The sequence below is a fragment of the Lagenorhynchus albirostris genome, chromosome 19 (genome assembly GCF_949774975.1).
Source record: "Lagenorhynchus albirostris chromosome 19, mLagAlb1.1, whole genome shotgun sequence".
Taxonomy (NCBI): domain Eukaryota; kingdom Metazoa; phylum Chordata; class Mammalia; order Artiodactyla; family Delphinidae; genus Lagenorhynchus; species Lagenorhynchus albirostris.
The window spans coordinates 56496743-56518367 of record NC_083113.1 but is presented as its reverse complement, the minus strand read 5'-3'; the positions used below and the strand labels follow the sequence as shown (position 1 = coordinate 56518367).

The window sequence follows — 21625 nt, the reverse complement described above, 5'->3', positions numbered from 1 at the left end:
GCAGCCAGGGGCTGTCCCTCACTCTGGGAAGCCCCAGCCCTGCACACAGTAGTTGCTCACTGAAGGCCTATCGAGGCAGAGCCCCGGGACCATCCAGGAACAGGAACAGGAGACTGGTTGAACCAACTGTGGGACCCCTGAATGGAAGCTGCCCACTGCCCTCTCCTCCTCCTGTCTCGCTGTCTCCTTCTGGCCAAGATAACTGCGACTCCTCAACACCCAGGGGCAAGTCCTGCCCCAGGGCAGACGCCTGGGGGGGGGCGGGGTCACACCTCTGGACCCGCTGATGCCCATTTCAGCTGCAGGGGATGCCCATTTCAGCTGCAGGGGACATTCTGGGTTTCTCCCCGACAGTGCCCCACCTTCAGCGCCCACCAAACCCTGTACCACTTCTGCCTCGGATCTTTCTCCAGTGCCCAAGCACAGCCTGAAACAGGGGGTCAACACCCTCCGGGGGCCACACTCAGTCAGTGGGAGACGGGCCTGTTGATAAGAGCACGCACCTCCCACCTTCAGAGGGCGGGGCAGTGAGGTGCTCTTGTTAGGTGAACCTGGGTACGGTGCCAGGCTCTGCCTCTTGCTGGCTGTGTGACTTCAAGCAAATGGTTTCACCTCTCTGTGCCTTTGTTTCCCTATCTCTAAATGGGCTAATGGTACCTGGAATAGGATTTGGGGGAAGGCTGAATGACAGCAGGCATGGAGCCCCCAGATGAGAAGCAAGGTAGCTCTCAGTCAATGGTACCTGGACATTAAGGAAGTTAACTTTCTCAAGCACCCGCCAGGGCAGTCATCATCTGAACACCTGCCCATTGCAGGTAACATTAGAACCATTTTCTTATTTAACTCCCCCAACAAGCCCTGGAGGTATGTTTTATCTCTCCATTGTTGCAGATAAAATGAACAAACAAACAAAAACCTCTGAGTTTAAGAGAGGTTAAGTAACTTGCCTAAGGTCACCCTGCTAGGAACTTGTTAGAACTTTAACAGCCCAGCCTCCAAGGGGGATCTTCCATCTTCCTGCTCTGCATGCTGCCACCAGGTGCTGGTCCCACTCCACTAAAATAATGGTTACTAAAATAATAGCAACAGTCTAATTCACATTTATTTAGTATCATGCATTATCTTACTGACTCCACCAAACAACTCTGTGAGAAAGGGACTTTTGTCGTCCCCCGTTGTGCTTGGTGAGGAATTATAAACACAGAGAGGCTAAGTAACCTGCCGAACCCACACAGCTAGCACGTGGCAGCTACCTAACCCCAGAGCCTGTCCGCTCACAAAACCTCAAAATGGGGTATCTTAACTTCTGGAGTGTTAAAATCCACCTCTCAGTGCTCAGCCTGTTTCAAAGGACTGTGGCTACAAGCCCCAGCAGGCAGGGCCGAGCAGGAAGCCATGACTCTGAGACACTTTCTCAAATCAGTGTCACTTGTCTGGGTGGAGACTGGGCCGGGCAGCACTGCACCGAGGATGCCCAAAGGGAGGGGACGGTGCTGAGGCTCGGACTGCCGGCCCCGCCCTGAGGGCCCCTGCGGAGAGGCGGCCTCAACAACACCCCTAAAGGCTCTACTTCCCCCACAGGGGGGCTGTGGAGACGGAAGGAGCGAGATCCCAGCTCCCATCCCGAGATACCATGAAATAAACAAATAGGAAAACACAGCAGGCTAGTCACAGGCTGCCCAGGGCCTGTCCCTGCCTGCTGCTAACCCAAGCTCCTTTCCGCTGCCCTGAATCTCCCCCACAGGCACCAGACAAGCACAGGGCATGAGGAAAAGAGCAGCAGAAACCCAGCCTGCTCCCCACGGGAGGCAGGAAACAGCCAGGACCCCGGCGGGGCTGGGGCTCAGGCAAGCTTCAGGCCCAGGAGAATGCCTGCTCCCTGGTAGGCACCACACAGGGCCTTGGGGTGGGGAGGGGCACAGGATGGAGGGCGACTGATCCAGAAAGAGGCGGAGAGTGTCTTTTCCCCACAGGGACAGAAGCCAAATGACCAGTTGCTGGGAAGGAGCGGGGAGGAGTCCGTGCCCTGAAAACAAAATCTACCGACTCTCTCCATCCTTAACCCTGTAAAGGTCCACGCAGCTGCCCCCGGCGTTAGGCGCCCCACGTTGAAAGGGCGCCCACTCTGCCTCCTAAAATTATCACGGCCCCTTCGGAATACATGTCTGGACCATTTTCTTCAGAGAAAAAAGAAATGGTTTCAAAACGAGTTCCCAGAGGACTGGGGGCTTGCTCAGGGCTCTGCGCGGACGGGCATCCATTCATCCGTCCCACAGCTGGTGATGGGCCACCTCGCGCAAGCACAGACGCTGAGGGACTCACAGGCACGCGGGCAGGGGACCGCCCGTGAGGGTGGCCGAGGTCGGAGCACAGGCCACACGGAAAGCAGCAGCTGAGAGTCCAGAGGAAGGAGAGGGCCTGGGGCCAGGCCTGCAGGGAGGTGGATACGGGAATGATGAGGGTGCAGCCCTCCTGGGGGGGGGGCGGGGTCTGTAACACACACAGCACCCAGAGGCCTCTCCGGCCAAAGGCAAGGGAGGGAAACAGACTATCCAGACAGACAAGGGCTTGTGATAGGAGGCCTCGGATGCCGGAAGGAAGCACAGAGGGCCACCGAGGCTCCTGCCTGGGCAAAGGCTGGAAGAGAGTGAGATTTAGAAACTATAACGCGATACCAGGATGCAGAAGGGGCCGGAAGAGGGCAAGATGGGAGGTGAAACAGCCCCTGCCCCCACTCCAGGGCTGAGGCTGCCCCGATAATCAGGGGAGGATGGAAAAGGCTGGTGGGGTCGGGGGAGGGGTGGGAGGGGTTCAACTGAGCGTGGAGAGGGGACAAGAGCACGGGTCCTGGACTCAGCCGGACCCAGGTCAGCATTCGCCTCCGCCTCTACAGCTGTGTGACCTCGGGCCTCGGTTTCCCAGTCTATAACGTGGGGGGATACCACGGCGCCTGTTTCACAGGGCTGGGGGGATGGGACACGGAGACACACGAGTGAGGGCAGAGCTGGGGACGTGCACTGGGGAGCTGGCTGCCCCTTCTGCTCCGAAATGCAGGGCTTCTCCAGATGCACAGGGGACCCTCCACTGTCCCTTCTCTACTCCTTCCTCCCCAGCAGACACCCCATCACTCACGGACTCGGCCACCCCTCGCTACTCAGACGGAAGGTGCAGCTAAACGGTGGGGTGACGCTAAGGGTGACACAAGGACAGCGGTAACAGCACAGCCCCAGGGCTGAGCAACTGTGCCAGGCAGTCAACACACGTGCCGTTAGATGGTCACGGGGCAGGGGCGGGGGTGGGGGGGTGGGGGGGGTGGGGGGGCACATGAGGTGGGATTTCCAAAGTAGACACTGAGACTCAGACTAGCTAAGGAGACGTCAAGGTCACACGGTGAAGACGTAGCAGAGCTGGGGTCGGACTCACCACAGCCTGGTCCTTGACCCCCCCCTCCCCCTCCCCTCCCCTCCCCCTCCCCCTCCCCTCCCCCTCCCCTCGCCCTCGCCCTCCCCCTCCAGGAGGGCCGGGAGCTTGGGCTGAGCTACAGAGAGGTGCAGCCTGTGCTGATCGGGTAGGGCATCCAGAACAGAGGCAGGGGGCCCTCTCTCACCAGACGTCCCCAAGCCTGCCATCCCCCCCTCCCCCCACGGATGGGGCCAGCCCCTGTGGTGCCCCCGCGCTCACCATGTACTCCATGTTGGAGGCCGGTGGTGACACCTGGCCCCGCAGCCTGTTGTGAAGCATGAGGATCTCCTCCTTGTCCGCCCTGGGGATGGCCCTCCGGACCCGGGAGTTGGGTCTGTCCTGCTGGTACTTGCTGAGCAGCTTCTCTAGGTGTGTGACATTGGGCAGGAAAAAGCCTTGGGCTCCACAGAGCAGTAGCACCAGCCCCAAGGGCACAAGGCCGTTCAGGACACAGCTCATGGCTCCACGCTGGCAGCAAGGGCTGGGATGACAGGGGGGCCTGGGCTCCTGAGGCGCTCGTGTGCTCTGAAAAGAAGCAGAGGGCGGCAGGAGAAGTCGATCAGTGTCAAACCCACGACGGCACTGACCATGCTGGACATCATTCTCCCCACTTTGCAGATGTGGAGACTGAGGCCACAGAAGCTGAACCACCAGGGTCCCGCAGGCAGGAAGTGGTGGAGCTGGGACTCAAGCCAAGGGTCTCCAGCAAGGCAAGCGGCCTGATGCCACATGGGACATCCTGGCTGGGTCTCTCCTGGACTCAGCTTCTCACGGTTCCATCTATCCTCACTCGGAGTCAGCATTTGGACTCATTCAGGAGTCTACGGCCTGAATTAAGTTCCATCTCCCGCCCCCCCAAAGAGATCGCTAAAGTCATTTCACATCACGAAAGGACGTGCCGTGAACCAGCGTGAGTGGCAAACTTCCTGGTCCCTGTGAAGTAAGACTCAGTTCCCAAAGCGATTGTCAGGCATCCCCAGACCCATCACCGCATGAGGCCTCACCTATCACGGCCCTTCCACGGGGCACCACCCGTGTAACCGTCACACACTACGACACCATCTCCCAGGACCCAGCCAGGGACCCAGCCATGAACTCTGCCGATTTGCTCCTTGGAGAAAGTGACAGTAGAAAGAGAGAGGACCTCCAGGGGTATCTGTGTACCCACTCTCATCCCATCCCTGCCTGGCAGAGCCCCTAAACAGCCTGGCGTGCAGCCTCCCTCAGGCAGCTTCTGTCTGACAGTGAGCCCGTTACAGGCACTGCCGGGTGTTACCCTGTTGGCTGCTAAGTTAGTGGTTCATAGGGGTTATTAGTACCCAACAACGGCATCAGTAGGGCCGAGGGGACAGCAGATGGTGGCTGGGACTCCCGGTCCTGCAAGGCCCATCTTGGAGCTGCACTTCCCAAGGAGTATTTCTGGAACCCTAACCCTGACACGTGCCGGGCTGGGGGCCGTGGCGCACGGCCTCGTGGTCACGGCGGTTGGGATTCGCCCCTCTCAGAGACCCCCGGTGCCGACTGCCGAATCCCTCACTTTAGGACCCAACAAGGATCTTGACGATCCCTCCTTGCCTTTGGACGACAGGCCCTTTTCCCAAATAACGCCGCCTACTAACCTTTCTTAGTGTTTTAGGAAAAGCTGCCTTAGTCTTGGAATACACTTAGTAATTTTAAAATTCGAAGTTAGTTTATGAGGTGAATTTCCGCTGTGCCTTGTGTTCCTTCCCAGAACCCTTCCTGAGCATCTGCGTGGGCCCGCCACCTCATTATGCCGTTTCCAATCCTCACGACAACCCAGGAGGTCGGCCTGTTATCGCTCCCATTTTACAGGGAGGAGGTTGAGGCTTGACGTGCTGGTCCCAAGGCCGCTCCACGGGTAAGACTCGAACCCAGGTGTGGTGTCTCTGAGGATCCTGGATTTCCCATCATGCTACCCTGGTTCCCCGGGGTCACACTAAAGGTCACAAAGCATGGTCTTCCCCCTGGCTTACTGTCCGGTCCAAGAAGACAAGGCGGGGCTTGAATGAGTGTGTTCGTTCACCCTCTCGCCTCTGCTTTACTCCCAAGGAGAGTCAGTCAGTCACCCAATGACCTTTATTAGACACCTACTTTGTGCTGGGCGCCGGGACACGAAGATGAAGAGGGCCCTGTCCTGGCCTCAGGGAGCTCCCAGTTGGGCGACAGGCGAGGAAACCCACAGCCCCTACCCAGCGGGACAGGCCTGACAAGACAGCGCGGGGAGCTGGAGGGAGGGGCTCCAGGGCCCCCCTGGATGGGGGGGAGGCAGCCAAGCCTGGACGCTGACCCACCCGGAACCCCGGGTGGCCCCTCTGGTCTTCTCCTATACCGGCAACAGCTGCGTTTTCACCAGTCGCGTGGTCTGGGGCTGCAAGCCGGCAGCTGGAGGAGGACATCCTCAAGGGCGCATCCAGGGCATCCCAGGAGGCAGAGCTGCAGTGGAGGAGCTATGGGAACGCAGCAGTTCCCATCTCCAACCCTGGAAACTCTCCAGGGTCCTGACCGAGCTTACGCCATCTAGGGGGAGGCCCGACTCCTTGGAGTGGGTGAGATGTGGCCTCCCTCCCGAGGAGTTCCCTTTGGGGCAGAGCCTCAGGGACCTGGGTGAGGGTGGGGGACTTCTGAGTGCTCGCTCGCCCTGTGGGCATCAAGCCAGAGACGCAGACGCTCTCAGGGTCCCTGACGTCTCCCTGCTTAGTCACACCACCATATACAAGCATTTCCCAGCGGCAGAGGCCAGGCTGAAAAGGATGCCAAAACGCACTGACACTGGGTTAAGATTTAGGACAAAGAAGGAGCGGAATCAACATCACGGAGCGTCCACTCGGGCATCACGGCCACACCCGATTGGCTTTACTCTTCAGCAGCCCGAGGGGCAGGGCACCCCAAAAGGCATGAAATAGGAATTGCTTACATGACTCAACTAAACTGGCTTTGGTTTAAATCACCAACGGGCACAACTCAAACGACTCTCAGCAGGGGGATGGGTAAATGAACTGTGAGTCCGTGTGGGTGGAATATTATACAGCAAGTAAAAACGATGGCCTGGAGCTCTGTGAGTGCTGGCATAAACGAAGCTCAAATCTAATGTTGGGCTAAAAAAGCAAGTTGTAGAATACTATGCTAATGGTACTATCTGTGTGCATTTTAAGGCATATAAACCATACCTTGTATAGTTTATAGATATGTGTACAGGTACATACATCTGCGTATACGTGTGTATTATATACACATGTACTATACGTGTATGTACATATATGTATACGGTGCGTGTGTGTGTGCGCACGTGCACCTGCATGTGCTTGTATGGTAAAACCAGGACTGAACAGACCAAGTTCATGGTGGTAGACGATGCCAGGGTGAGGTAAATTGAACTGGGAAGGAGAATATGAGGGAACTCACCTTGATGTCTAACATATTGTTTCTATTAAAAATCTCGGGACTTCCCTGGTGGTGCAGTGGTTAAGAATCCACCTGCCAATGCAGGGGTTTGAACCCTGGTCCAGGAAGATCCCACATGCCGTGGAGCAACTAAGCCCGTGTGCCACAACTACTGAGCCTGCGCTCCAGAGCCCGTGAGTCACAACTACTGAGCCCGCGTGCCACAACTACTGAAGCCTGCGCACCTAGAGCCTGTGCTCTGCAACGAGAGAAGCCACCGCAATGAGAAGCCTGCGCACCGCAACGAAGAGTAGCCCCGCTCCCCGCAACTAGAGAAAGCCCGCGCACAGCAACGAAGACCCAACGCAGCCATAAATAAATAAATAAGTAAATTTATCAAAAAAACAAATTCTCAAGCAAATATTGCAAAGTGTAAGCTCCGTTCACGCTGAGTGGACAGGCTGAGTTGGCAGGAATGTGATGTAGTCACCAGAGGAGGGTGTCCTCGGGGGCCGGACATCGGTGGTGAGCGCATACTAGCCTTTGGACTTGTCTACTTTAAACTTTTTAAAATATTAATGAATAAAACAAAGTAAAATGCCAAAGCATGAAAGGACAGTGAAACCACTGCTGGTTCCAAGTGCATTCTCCCGGCATGTTCTCCTGAACAAGGGTGACCTCACTCCGGAAGACTTGGTCGGCCGCCTTCACTCTGAACATTCAAGGGCCTTGCTTGGTCCATGGGCCGCAGACGGGTCCTTCCCTCCAAGGGTCCAGAGACAACTGATAAAGCCTCAGCTGGAGCTTCAGAGTTGGGAGAACCATGGGGTTTGTTTGTTTGTTTGTTTGTTTGTTTATGGCCACACCGCGTGGTTTGCGGGATCTGAGTTCCCCAACCAGCGATTGAACTTGGGCCTTCGGCACTCAAAGCACAGAGCCCTAACCACTGGACCACCAGGGAATTCCCAACCATGGGGTTTAGTCAAACCTTCCCACAGGGAGAAACACAAGTGAAAAGAGGCATTTCTCCAAGTGGCTTCTCCACCTTGAGACAGTCGCTAGCCTGGACCACACCAACTTGTCTTGGGTTGGGCCATGCGGGACATGGTGCTGGGCGGCGCTACTGGGTCTGAAAACGGTCTGGCCTGGCTGCAGCTCAGGGAGGGTTGGTGGGGTCCACGCTGGGGAGGGGGCAACGCCTGTACCTAGTTGGCTTCCGCTAAGTGTGGGCCATAGGAGAACACTGAAGATTTAAGCAGAACTGTAACAGTAACAGGGCTGGCATCTCACATCTACATTCCAGAGCACAGCACTGGGCGGTCACGCAGGGGAAAAAAAACAGAATCTTGGACTGAGCTGTGTGGCCTGCAAATTCCTGTGTCAAAGTCCTAACGCCCAGCACCTCAGACTGTGACTGTATTTGGAGAGAGGGTCTTTCAAGAGGTGGTTAAGTTAAAATGAGGTCATATGCGTGAGCCCTGCTCCAGTATGACTGGTGTCCTTATAAGAAGAAGGGATTAGGACACAGACACACACGGAGGGACGAGAGTGTGAGATACAGCAAGGAGACCGCCGTCTACACGCCAAGGAGCAAGGCCTAAAAGAAACCAGCCCCGCCGACACCTTGATCTTGGACTTCCAGACTCCAGAAGCGTGAGACAATGAATTTGTGTTGTTTAAACCACTCAGTCTGTGGTACTTTATCCTGGCAGCCCTAGCAAACTAATACACGCATCAGATAATAAGCGAGGAGAACTGTGTTCTAAGTATCCCACTGGCAGCTGTATGGAAGAGGGTAAGGGAGGAGCAGAGAGGCAGATGGGGAGGCCAAGGGTGGGATCGTGGCTGGAACCTGGGCAGTGGCGATCGGCGCTGTGTCACAGCACAAGCCCATCGGCCGAGGCGACTTGGCCGGGGCCACGCCAGCCCGCCTTGGCCTTCAGCCCCTTGGCATTCAGCTTCCACTGCCGAAACAGCTCGATAAGAGCCTAGGGAAAAAACACTTCAGCCCCCTTTCCACCTACAATTTAAAAGACACAGACTCACAGACATAGAGAATAGACTAGTGGTTGCCAAGGGGTAGAGGGGATGGCGGGTGGGGTGGAGTGGGAGTCTGGGGTTAGCAGATGCAAACTATTATATAAAGAATGGACAAACAACGAGGTCCTACTGTATAGCACAGGGAACTACATTCAATATCCTGGGATAAACCATAATGGAAAAGAATATGAAAAAGAATATATATTTGTATAACCGAGTCACTTTGCTGTACAGCAGAAATTAACACAACATGAGAAACCAACTATACTTCAATAAAATAAATTTAAAAAAAAAGTTTTCCCAATGAGACACACACACTGCCCACCACCACCAGGGGCTTTCCAATGACACGTACAGGCCCCCACCAGGGAGGCCAGCGGGGCTTACATGGAGGAACACCTACCGCAAGCCCGTTGCTGCACTTCTCACTTCACCCTCCCGATGATTCAGAGGTTTGGGCTCTACTGCTCCCATTTTACAGGTGAGGAGACTGAGGCCCCTGGAGTGTCAGGAACCTGCCCAGGGTCACACAACTGCAAGCAGAAAACCTGGGGCTGGAACGCAGCTCCGTCTGACCTCCAAGCCCCTTCCTCAATGCCACAGTGCCTTCCCAAGGGGTGGGCTTCCTTGGGGATTTCCCGTCGCTACCCACACAGGGGAGGGCCGCCCACAAACAACCCAGCACTCACTGCGACCCTCCCTTCCCTTCTCTGCTTCCTGCGCAGACAGTGGGGCTCAGTGGAGACAGGCACCGTGCCCCACCCCAGGTAGTGACTCTGTCGAGAAGGCATCCGTTTGTCGCCCCCAGGGGAATGAAACCTTTACATCATGGTTACATTTCACCAAGATACTCCCCGTCATGGGGCTTGGCACCCACCCAGTCTCTATCTGCTGACGTACCTTTGACTAAAATATGACGCCCGCACTGACGGACCCTCTCTGCCGGGCACCCTCCAGCCGTCCTAACGTTCCCGAGGGGCTCACACTTCAGGGGGTCAACCCGAGCTCCCTTCTGTTCCTGGAGACGGAGGCCCACACTCCCCAGCTCTGCACTTTTGTCCCCGCTTTCTCCTAGGGTTGCCAAAGGCAAGCTTCATTTCTAGAGAAGCCCTTCTCCACTCTCTGTCCCTGGCCTCCTGCCAAAAGCCCGAAACACCCGCGTGGACGGCCGTACAATTCACAGAAACGCCGTCTGGGAGACATCGTCTCCTTGGCCCCAGTTGCAAAACCCAGCCCGGAAGACCACAAACAAGATAACGGCACCAGGGTCCCATAAGCACATACCAGGGGGCGGGGAGGGGACCAAGAAAGCTTTCACGCCCCACGGTCAACGTCCAGACCCAACCTGGGGTCAGATTCCTGCAGCACGGCCTCAGCTTTCAGATGCACTTGGACCCTGGCTGTTTTCTACCCCATTTTCTGGAAAACAAAAACTGAGCCCGGGAGACGTTATGTGGTTATCTGTGAGGTTGCGGGTCTGGTTTGAAGTGAAACCAAGGCTTGAAATCCAGCTTTCTGGAAGCGTGGGGAACTCTGAGCACGTGGGTGCTGCAACGTCAGCTCTGCCATCACCCCTCTACCCCGGCTAAGGCTCTGGGGACATTTAGGGCATCCACAGCCTCGCGTGTCCCCCATCTAGCCAGGGGTCTCCTCAAGGGCTAGCTCCTGGGGGACGCTGCCGCCAAATTCAACTCTCAGGAACGAGAGAAAGAAAGAGAACGTGGTTGGGGTTCGATGTCATCCCACCTGGGCTGCCTTCGCCTATGTTTAAGAAAGCCTGCCAGAAAGATGACTCGTAGGACGGAGCCTGCCAGCCGTCAGCCCCGAGACCGTGCCAAGCTCTCTGCTTCTGCACATGCTGTTCTCGCGGCTCATCTCATGACCCCAGCCTGCCCCTCCCCCGCCCGGGCCCCGCTGATGAATGAAGTCCTGCTCGTGGGTTAAGACACAACTGCAGGGTTGCTGCTTCATCACGGCCCCAGACCTGTCCGCCTTGTTCACCGCTGAACCGTCAGTTTCTGACCTCGTTGGGACGAGGAGATCCGCACATTCACTACGTAAATATTTATTGAACACCACTGGCGCCTCTGTGGGTGAACAGGACTGACAGGTCTGCACGTGTGATTCAGCTCCAGGAGGCTTCCAGAAAGTGACGACCCTTCGGCTGAGCCTCCCTGCTGAGCGGGGACGGATCAGCCTGCAGGGGAGGGGGCAGGCCGGGGTCAAGGGACGAGCCGTGGTACGAGGAATGATGGAGATGAGGAACACGAGTGTTACAATATTACAGGGTTCGCTACGAGGTCTATGGCTAATAGTACTGGCTATGACGACAGCGATGGTGATGCTAAATGCTCCACAGATGCATGGTGTGGAGGGATCTGGGGAAGGCTGGAATTAACAATGGGGAACACAGTGAAAAGGCTATTCTCTCTTCACCACGTTATTTCAAAGCCCCACCTCTGGGCTTCCCTGGTGGCGCAGTGGTTGAGAGTCCGCCTGCCGATGCAGGGGACACGGGTTCGTGCCCCGGTCCGGGAGGATCCCACATGCCGCGGAGCAGCTGGGCCCATGAGCCATGGCCGCTAAGCCTGCGCGTCCGGAGGCTGTGCTCCACAACGGGAGAGGCCACAACAGTGAGAGGCCCGCGTACCGCAAAAAAAAAAAAAAAAAAGCCCCACCTCTGCTTTGAGACAAAATCTAATTTTTAAAACTCCAATAAATGTCTTAATGCTTGTCGGGGGCGGGGGGAAGCCCACCCCTAAACTTGAAACATGCTTCGGCTCACTGCATGCCTGGGGCCTTGGACACGTTTTCCCAGCTTTCTGGGGAAGTGGGTTCCGAGACGTCACAGACCGGGTCTGCAGCGTGGATGTGACCAACTGGCCGGGACCTGGATTCACAGTGGTGACAGTCAGCCGGTTCACAGGCCAATGCGGTTGCAGTGCTGGGTCCCCTTCCAGGGCTCAGCTCGGCTGAGTTCACCGGCCGTGGGTGTCAAGGCCTCAGCAGCCTGTCTCCTGTCTGCTCACACTTGCTGCCTTGCCCGCTGAGACTGGGCGCTTCTAGATGGCTGGAACCACTGCTGTGCTGGTAAATGTTTAACAACTGATGCTCGAAAAACCCCAAAATACCCACCCTGATCTGCAGTGTCTGCCAATTCTCTTGGTGTAAATATTCCCACCACGGCAACTTGAAGCCACCAACGTGGGGTCACTGAGCATGGAGTTTCTGGAAAGGGCCTCATGATAACACAGAATGATGTCGTTTTTCCATCACATGCACAGAATAGACATCAACCACCCCAAGGGCAGAGAGAATAGTAAAGCGAGGTAAAAAAATTAGGATGCGCTAAGTTTTGAGTATTTATTACCTTTGTTTTAAATAAGACTTATTTCACTATAAGTTTATATAACATTTAATGTTGGTGGTGTTCACGGGGAGTTATACTCAACATTTTGTAATAACCTATAAGGGAAAAAAAAGTATCTAGAAATACGGGCATATATACATATATATGTGTATATAACTGAATCACTGTGCTGTACACCTGAAACTTACACGACATTGTACATCAATGATACTTCAATTAAAAAAAAACAAAATGATGGTTGGGTTGACCTTTTCAGAAACTTAACCACAACTTTTCTGAATACTTAACCACGGGCTCTCACAAGCCGGGACAAGCCAGCATGACCCAGTCGGCCAGTTCCAGCACAGCACTGGCCAACTGGGTCTTATTCAACTTGAATCCTCAGCGCGTATTAACTGCCCAGCAAACACTTATCCCCAATAACCCAGCCAACACTTGATGAGTGAGGGCGAAGCGGCAGATGTTGTTCTGGGTCCTCTACTCCCAGAATCTCCTCTGCACAGACTGATGGGGTCACTGCAATTATGATCCCTATTTTACAGATGAGAAAACTGAGGCTCAACACAGACAAGCGGCTTGCTCACGGTCATACAGAGTGCCTGCATACAGGAGCCTGACTGCCTACCCATCCTGCTCTCCAAAGAGTCAGGGCAGTTCTGACCTGTGCCCCGACGTCAGCCGGACTCAGCGAGAGACCTCGAGGCTAACCCCCAAGCCCGGGGTGCCCCAGGCTCCTCTCTTCTTCAGAAGCACAAGGGAGAACTCAAAACGTGAGCAAGGCCAAGGGCAGAGCAGAGTCAGACCCACAAACCACCCAGAAATTCCAGGAATGAAGTGGTGGCTGGGTGGAGGGGGGCGGGACACCCCAGCCTGTCTCAGGCAGATCCCAGGACTGGGTAAGTATCAGACACCCCAGGGGTGGGGATCTCCCTCCTCCATTGGAGCCAGTTTTCCTTAAACCTTTCTCAACAGAATGAGGGCACGACAGTGGAGGAAACAGGCCTTCCCTTCCCTTGCCAACTGCTCTGCCCTCAACCCCCCAAAGATAGACACTAGGCTTAACAAAAATGCCCCCCACCCCGCCCCACTGCAGGCACTCTTTCCTCCTGTCCCCTCAGCCAGAGATACATCCTTATGGGACACACAGGGCAATATCTCGGGATGCTTACTTGAACAAATACAATATACAAAACCCATTCAGTTTTTTAAATACTATGCTGAGAATATACACAATTCTGAACAAAAAGAGAACACTCCCTCAACAATCATTTACTTAATCTACTCTGTGTGGGAAAAAAAAAAAAAAGAACTAAAAACCAGGTTTGTTCAGTGCAAGCCAAGATAATATATGAGAAGCCACTTTAAAGTGACCGGATAATAAATTAATATGTTCTTAAAATACCCAGTACCTAACTCCTGGGGCCCCTTTCTCCCTTCTTGCAGATGTGTGGATGCTTCCTTGGAAACAATGCTCCCAGCAAAGCTTTAGACAAATGACAGGAAACCTCCACCTCCAAGGGACAAGAAATCAAGGACCCCCAGGAGGCAGCGTCGATAAGCGTGGACATGGGGTCAACCCCAGTTCAAATCCTGACTCCACATCATTGAGCTGGGTGCTGCCCAGAGGGTCCCTCAACCTCGTGGAGTCTCCAGTTCCTCATGGGCAACACGAAGCCCTGAATTTCTCCCAGGGCTGGGGGAGGATGTGCAGAGTATAGAGATGCTGGTTCTAAAGAGCCCAGCAGCAGAGTCCCAGGATCTACCGGTGCTTAATGACTGTTCCTTTCCTTCCTCCTCCTGGGTGAATTCGGGCATCCCAGATCATCTCTGCTCCAGGCTACGAGGCTGACAGCACCTGGACCAGCCTCCCACCTGAAATGCATGATTCACTGGTATTGGGTGGTACCTGCAAGGATGAGTCACAGCCTTGAACCAAGCTCAAGAATTCTATAGCAGCAGGTTATGGAATCTCCACGCTGCTTCACAGATGAACACCCCCAGGGCAACCCTCACACGGCCACGGAGTCCCTGGGATAGGCCAGTGAACAAGCCTCTGTCCCCAGGAATCGGGGGGCGGGGAGGGAGGGAACATCGCAGCAAATAGACGATACAGAGGCTGGAGGAAGACAGCCCTGGGACACGGGATGGTGAGGCTGGGCAGAGGGAGGGGCAGGGACCACTCTGGCTGGGGTGAACTCCAGGCAGCAGGAACCGCAAGCACAAAGACTCTGAGATGGGCACCATCTGGGCTTGACCAAGGAAGGGTGCAAAGCCAGTGTGGCCGGGGAGAAATGGGGTCACAGAGGCGAGTGGGGCCAAGCAGCCAGGGGCCTTGGGGGCCATGACAAAGATTTTATTCTAAATGCACAGAGGCGGAACTTCCCTGGTGGTCCAGTGGTTAAGACCCTGCGCTTCTACTGCAGGGGGTGCAGGTTTGATCCCTGGCTGGGGAACTAAGATCCCGCATGCCATGTGCCATGGCCATAAAATAAAAACAATAAAAAATTTAAAAAATAATGGCAAAGAGGGGTGTGTGTGTGTGTGTTTGTGTGTGTGTGCATGCGTGCGTGTCAGGTGCAGGGCAGATGAAGTCGATGGTGACAGGGTCTGATTTATGCTTTGAGAGCCTGGCAGATGTAGCACTGCAGACGAAGCTCACAGACATAACACTGAACCAAAGCAAGACTCCAGTGATGAAACATGCATGGTTCATTTACGTAAAGTTCAAAACCAGGCAAAACCAACCTATACCGTCAGAAGTCCGGAAGTGGTTACTCTGGGGGGTGGGGCTATGGGGGGGTTCCTGGGGGACGGTCAGGCTCTGTAGCTCTGGGGCTACAGCACGGGTACGCGCACTTGGAGAAAATTCATCCCCCGACGCACGAATGCATGTGCGTTCTTCTCTAGCATGTTGAACTTTAATAAAAAGTTTAAGAGAAATTTAAAGAAGTTCTGGCTTCTGTTGGAAGAACGGCTCCAGAGAAGCTGGAGAACAGATTATGCAAGAGAAAATCCTCCAGGGCTCCCCCAAGGAGGCTCCGCAATGAGACAAGTCCGGGGCCGGGTCTCCTACAGCCCTTCAAAGTGAACTTGAAGGCGCTGGAGCCCAGATAAAGCTCCGTGCTGCCAGAGCCTCCCACTTGGGCCAGACACCGACTCTCCCAGACAGGGCCCAGTTCATCCCCCGTCTGAAGGGCACTTTGTCCAGCGATGCCAAAGCCGAAAATATCTCAGTCCCCGGGAAGCCCGGCCTTGAAGGTTCCCGGGAATAAACAGTGTTTTTACAGCAGCCCGTGCTTCCCCCATGAGAACAGACTGGCTGTGTTGGGAGCCGGTTTGGGGGCGGGATGGAGAGGTGCAGCGCACACGTGCATACACACAGATGTATTTTAAATGCTGGGAGGGAAACAACCCATTCTTTCACAGGGGCCGCTTAGGGGTTACAAACAGACGGACTTCACAAGCTCCTGGGCACGCGGGGCTCTAAATACAGGCGGAAGGAAAAGGCGGGAATCCTCAGGACACTTGCTCGGGCCCCAGAGCAACGGGTGCCAACGCCGAGCGCTCTTCCAGAAGAAAGTCCTAGGCGCACGTCAAGAGCTTGTTCTCAGGGGCCTCGGCTCTGGACAGAAGAGGTCATTCTAGCTCCCAAGCCACTGGCTCCATTCTCGCCACGTGATCTGTTTCTGGTCACACCAAGTCCTGTAAACAGAACCTTCTGCCCCCATCAGCCAGCCCCGCCCACCCCATTCTGGGGCCGGGGCCCAGGGCAAGTCTTCTCAGCTTTCCAGAGCAATGGGTCCCACCCTGGAGCCCGCACCAGAAAGTGCTGGAAGCCGCGTGAAAACGCAGATTGCCGCCCCCCCCATAGCTCTAGGAGGCCTGGGGCAGGGCCTGAGAATCGGCATTCGGACGAGCTCCTGGGAGCCGCTGCTGGTCCGGGGACCCCACTTTGAGAACCGCTGCTCTAGGTGGTAACAGCCTCTCAAATCTTCTCACGCCGCACCTCAGTCCAGTGTTTCCCGAACTCCAGCCCTTGGCACACCCCCTTCCCCAAGCTTTGCCCACCTTCCTACCATCTCCCTGTTCTAGTTCACACTTCGTATTCTATTGAAGTTGGCTTGCTTTGGGGGTTCAAAGAAATTTACTTTAAAAAGGGAACCTTCTCTCATCGGCAGGTGCAGAGAACCTGAGGCTAGAGGAAAACGGAGCATGAGGAAAGCGGAAGAGAGCTGGGGCCAGGGGCTTCACTGTAGAGGGCGCTCTCTGTTGCAGCGAGGTCAGGGTGGGGAGGTATTCGGGGCAGAAAGCACCCCCTGAGACGGTCGCCTCGCTGTGACACAGAGGAGAGAACAGCGCCTGGGTGGGAGGCCTTTGCTGCTGGGTCACTAGACACGCTCAGTCACCTCGGGGACCAGCAGGATGGGCTCCCCACACTTTGGGGGATACTGCTCATCCCACAGTGATCTGTTCTCAAGTACAAAGGCCACCCTGTGACTCTCCTGTGCCCCGCAGCCCAGAGCGGGAAATCCAAGCTCAGTACCGCTGACCCCACCGCAGGGCAGGCTCCTCCGCCCTGAGCCTGACCCTTAGACCCCAGACACCCTGAGCTTGTCATTCTCAGGGTGCCAGGACCCTCCCCTCCTCCAGGCCTTTGCACATACCTGGTCCCTCCCCTTGGTGTACCCCCCAACATCTCCCCCGCACAACGTCACCTTTCCTTGCCAGAGAATACTGCCTCCTTGCTCTAAAAGGACTTCTAGGATCTTAGCAAGTCAGCCTCAGCAGTTGCCGGCTGAATGCCAGTTCCCAGTTCTAGAGAGATCCAGGAGTTTTTTTTTTGTTTTTTTTTTGTTTTTTCCAAAATGGCATATAATCAACTTTATTCATAAGTTTTTGGAAATTTACATCTATCCAGGAGTTTTTCAACACAAAAGAACCTCAGGGCGGGGTCCATTCTGGGACACCTGACTGCAAACAAAATGGAAGCTGGATTCTTTTCCCCTTCTGGGATTTCACCATTCTGTATTCACCGTGGGATGCGATCCAGAAACTTGGACTGAAAATGTGGGATTTCATAATTTATATTTTTAAAAAATGATGGTCCAAAAGTTGCATAATCCTCATTAGGACTTTCCTTTTTCCCCTAAATCTGTGGTTTTTGTCTAAGCTGACACAGCATTTGAGACAATCAGAGAAGATATATCTCCCTCGGGCTGTAGCGTGAGAAACTGTCTATCCCCACAGCCTTGAAGAGGGGGTGTCTGTCGGTGAGTACCCACAACTGCACAGCCTGGGGTAGAAAGCTGAGCTCCCCCAGGGCAAAATCTCCGACACGAATCTCTGTCAGTTGCTCTCCTGGTGCAGAGGCAGGGGAACTGTGGACACCTCCCCGCAAACACCCAGACGCCAGATTCTCATTCCTGAATGAGATGATCTCAGTTGATGTTTCTTCAAGAGGGAAGTCAAGAAAATGGGACACGTGTTCCTTAATACCATGTGACCCAGCTATTCTGCTCCTAGGGGTAGACCCAAAACAACTGAAAACAGGTGTACAAACAAGACTGTGTACACAGATGTTAACAGCAGCATTATGCACAACAGCCAGAAGGTGGAAATGGCCCAAACTTCCATCAGGGGAAGAAGGGATAAATGAAAGATGATGTATCCATACACTGGAATAGCATTCAGCCATAAAAAGGGATGCAGCACTGACACAGGCTACATCATGAATGAACCTTGGCAACGTTGTGCTCAGTGAGAGAAGCCAGACACAAAAAGCCACATACTGTAGGATTCCATTTATATGAAATGTCCAGTATAAGCAAATCCAGAGAGACAGAAAGCAGATGAGGAGTTGCCAGGGGCCGGGGAGGACAGACGGGGAGTGATTGCTAATGATGGTTATGGGGTCTCCTTTTGGGATGACGAAAACATTCTGGAATTAGACAGTGGTGACGGTTGCAGAACACTGTTAACGTACTAGATGCCACCCAACTGTGCACTTTAAAATGTAAAATTTATGTTGACGAGTATTTTACCACAATAAACCTTTTTTTTCAAGGAAAAAAAGAAAGAAAGGAAAAAGAGCATGGCTGGCCCTACCAACCACGACCCAGATCTGCCTGACCCTCCCTGTTCCAGAACAGAGTGTGCTCCCTTTGGGACTTTATGAGGGGCTCCAGATGCCCTATCCCGTGAAGGTCTGAGAAGCTATTCAGCTCAATGGACTGAAGATGAAATGAAATGACGCCTGTGTTATATTTTCCTTTCTTGACAAGCCATGAGCCCCTTTGAGTGATGCTGGGTTTGCACATCTGGGACTGATCAAAAATCAGTGAGTCTGCAAAAAAAGGGGGGGAAAAAAGCTTCCTAGGTCGGGAGCAAGCAGACACAGAGGCACCTCCCATACGCAGTAAATTACTCTGGTGACAGAGAGAAGAAATGTTCCAGCTCCCACAAGCCCGAAGAGGTCGGCATTTGGGGGTCCTGCCTTTAAAAGCCAGTTTTCAAATGCGACCTACCACAAACCCCAGATATCCAACGTGAGGTCTCTGAGGGAGGGATGCAGTCTGGGGGCTTTTCAGAAGCTCATGCTCTTCGGCTGAGCTCCAGCCCCTCCCCATCAAGCCAGCTCTCCTTTCCAGACGCAGGACTGTGGGAGCAGCTGGCATTGCTCCGGGCTCCCCAGCAGGGTCCTCTGCACGTTGATACAGGTACCTGTCAGCAGAGTGGATCCCAAGCCCCTCTCCAGGCCCACCCTTAACCGGGGCCAGGGATTCAGAACCCACATGGCAGAAGCCTTGCGCAGCAGCGTGCTCTGCGCTGACAGTCCTGTGGCCGGCCACCGGACGGGCATCTTCTTCCAGAATCTCGGGTGGGGTCCAGCCAGGATGGCAGCTCTTCCCCGCTCTGGCCGTGTCACGTGGGGTACATACCTTAATCCCTCTGAGCCTCGACTGCCTCCTTGTAAAAAGCAGGACAGTCCAGCTCATAAAAAAGCCAGCAGGACAGGTCATCCATGTAACACCCCAGGCGCGTCTGGGCCACGGTGTGCGCCAGATAAACGTCAGCTGCTGGGAGGATTACAGATGCTCTCGTTACTATCCGTACTCCTATTTTTTAAGAGGCTGTAAAAATCAAAATCACTCTCTTCATTCTCCTCCCTGGCTGCGTCAGCAGGGACGAGGCTGGGGCTCAACTCTGCTGCTGTTTCACGCGGAGCCCCTCTCAAATGAAACGGTTCCTTGTTGAAGGTCAGGTTCAGACGCAGAGTCAGCAGTTGGGCAGAGAAGTACCTTAAAGGAGGCAGGACCCAGCCGCTAAGCGTGTAGGGTAAGTGGACAGAGAGACCTGGGGTGACAGCATCACACACAAGCCAGGGGACCTTGGGCAAGCACGTCACCTCTTTGAGCCTCGGTTGCCTCATCTGTAATGAAAACCTAGAAGCCTCGTGCCCAGGTGTGTTGCAGGTAAAGACGACGGCAACGGCCCTCAGAGCCAGCACACCAGCAACACAGCTCCCACACCTTCTGCTCCTTCCCCCACGTGCAAACAGCCAGGTCAGGGGCAGAAACCGAAAATCAGGTGCACAAGACAGAGAGCCCTGATAGCTCCCCTCTGGGTCTATCTGGAGAAGGGGGCACGGCCTTCACCTTGACCTTCACATGGTCTCTCATCTGTCAGGCTCCAGACCCTTGGTGTCCTGACCCCACTGGGGAAGGCAGGCTCACCCTATTCTGCCCGGACAAGGAGACCAAAGGTTCAAGGTAGAAACTCACAAGCCCACTCTTGGTTGGAAGTTGAGCTGGGCGCCTGTCAGACTCCCAGCTGCTTCTCTTGACCAGAGGAGTAACTCACCTCTGGATAAAAGACACCCAGTTCAAATCGGACTGCGATGAGCAGACGTCAGCTAAGCCCTTCCTGGCTTGTCCACCAGCCCAGCCCTTTCAAGGGAGGTTCTGGGTCTGCACTGCACGAGGGGCTCGCCCTGGCTCTTCCACCTGGGGCTGCAGATCTCCTAGACCCCAGAGCTGAGCCCTCAGCTCCCAGCCGTCCCCCCACAAGAAGTTTATGCAGATATCCACTCTGGTTGAAGAGACCCAGGAACTCTTCCCAGACCTGTAGGAACTCTGATATGCCCCACGCCTGGACGCATCCACAGCCACATGGAACTTTGGAGGCAGACAGAACTGGGTCCCAGCCTCCGCTCTGCCTGGACAGTTCACCTCTCTGACCCTCAGGAAGACTACCTGGAAGGTTTGTTCCAAACAAAATCATAAAGGGGCGTGGCCCTGTAAACTTGCCAAGCAGGACGCACACGCCCTTAGGATCACCCCGGCCCTCCACACGTGGGCAGGACACATTCGAAGTCCTGCCACATACACACCATCAGCTTTCTATTTATTGACGCCCACTGTGTACACAGGAACGCAACAGATGTTAGCGAACTGCACAGGTGAGGGAGGAGTACACAGCCTCAGGGAGCACGATTCTGCGGTCAGACGGCCTTTGAGTCCTGGCTCCCTAGCTTGCAGCATGTGAGGTCTCAGCCAACTTGCCCTCGCTGAGCCTCAGTTTCTCCATCTGTGGACGGGCATGCTGCCGAGCACGGTTCTGAGATACAGGTGGCGCGCTCAGCTAAGAGCCTGCACACAGTAAGCCCTAAGAGACGGCATCTGCTCTGGCTATTTCAGCTTCTCGGAGACTGCGGGAGCGGATCGTACGGTGCAGAGAGGAGAACAATTTAAGTCACACTTACCTCCCTCCGCAGGGCTCCAGCCACCTCCTCGCCGGCGTCTTCTGAGTGGAGTGGCGGCAGCGTCAGCAGCAGCACAGGCACAGCGGCCACAGCGGGCAGGTCGCGGGATACGGGACACCGGTGCCGCCGAGAGATGCAGTGGGTCCGAGGACCCTGCGCGCCGCCTCTTGTAGGCTGCCCGGAGCCCCGGGGCCACGCCCCGCGGCGGTCGGCGGCGCTCATCGCGCCGCGCCGTCGCGGCCCCGCCCTTGTACTCCCGGCCTCGCCCCGCCAGGTCCTCCCCCACCCCACCGGCCCCGCCCCTCCCGGCCTCGCACCACCCCGGGAGCCCGGAGGACACCCGGAGGCGCGGACGCCCGGGGTCGGGTGGGGGGCGTCGCAGGGAGCGCGGGACCACCCGCGCCCAAAGAACTCGGCTTGACAAGAGGAGGACGCACTCAGTTTCTCGTCATGACCATAAAAGTATCGTTTCCATTGACAGCTTAACGATGCACCCAGCGCGATGCCAGGCACTTTCCACCAGGGGTGTGCAAATTTACCAAATTCCACTTCTCTGCGGCTCAAGTGGAAAATGGGAAAAGGGAAGCTAT

General features: G+C 55.1%; 1 protein-coding gene across 1 annotated transcript in view; it reads right to left on the bottom strand.

The window, feature by feature from the left end:
- The window catches only part of CRISPLD2 (cysteine rich secretory protein LCCL domain containing 2), a 67389-nt gene extending 46162 nt beyond the window's left edge, over positions 1 to 21227 (bottom strand). The window contains exons 1-2 of the mRNA XM_060130590.1: positions 21036 to 21227; positions 3682 to 3987 (exon numbers count right to left, since the gene is read on the bottom strand). Coding sequence (XP_059986573.1) covers positions 3682 to 3921 — 240 coding nt within the window. The 5' untranslated portion in view covers positions 3922 to 3987; positions 21036 to 21227. The remainder of the gene's footprint in view (positions 1 to 3681; positions 3988 to 21035) is intronic.
- Between the last annotated feature and the right edge of the window lie 398 nt (positions 21228 to 21625).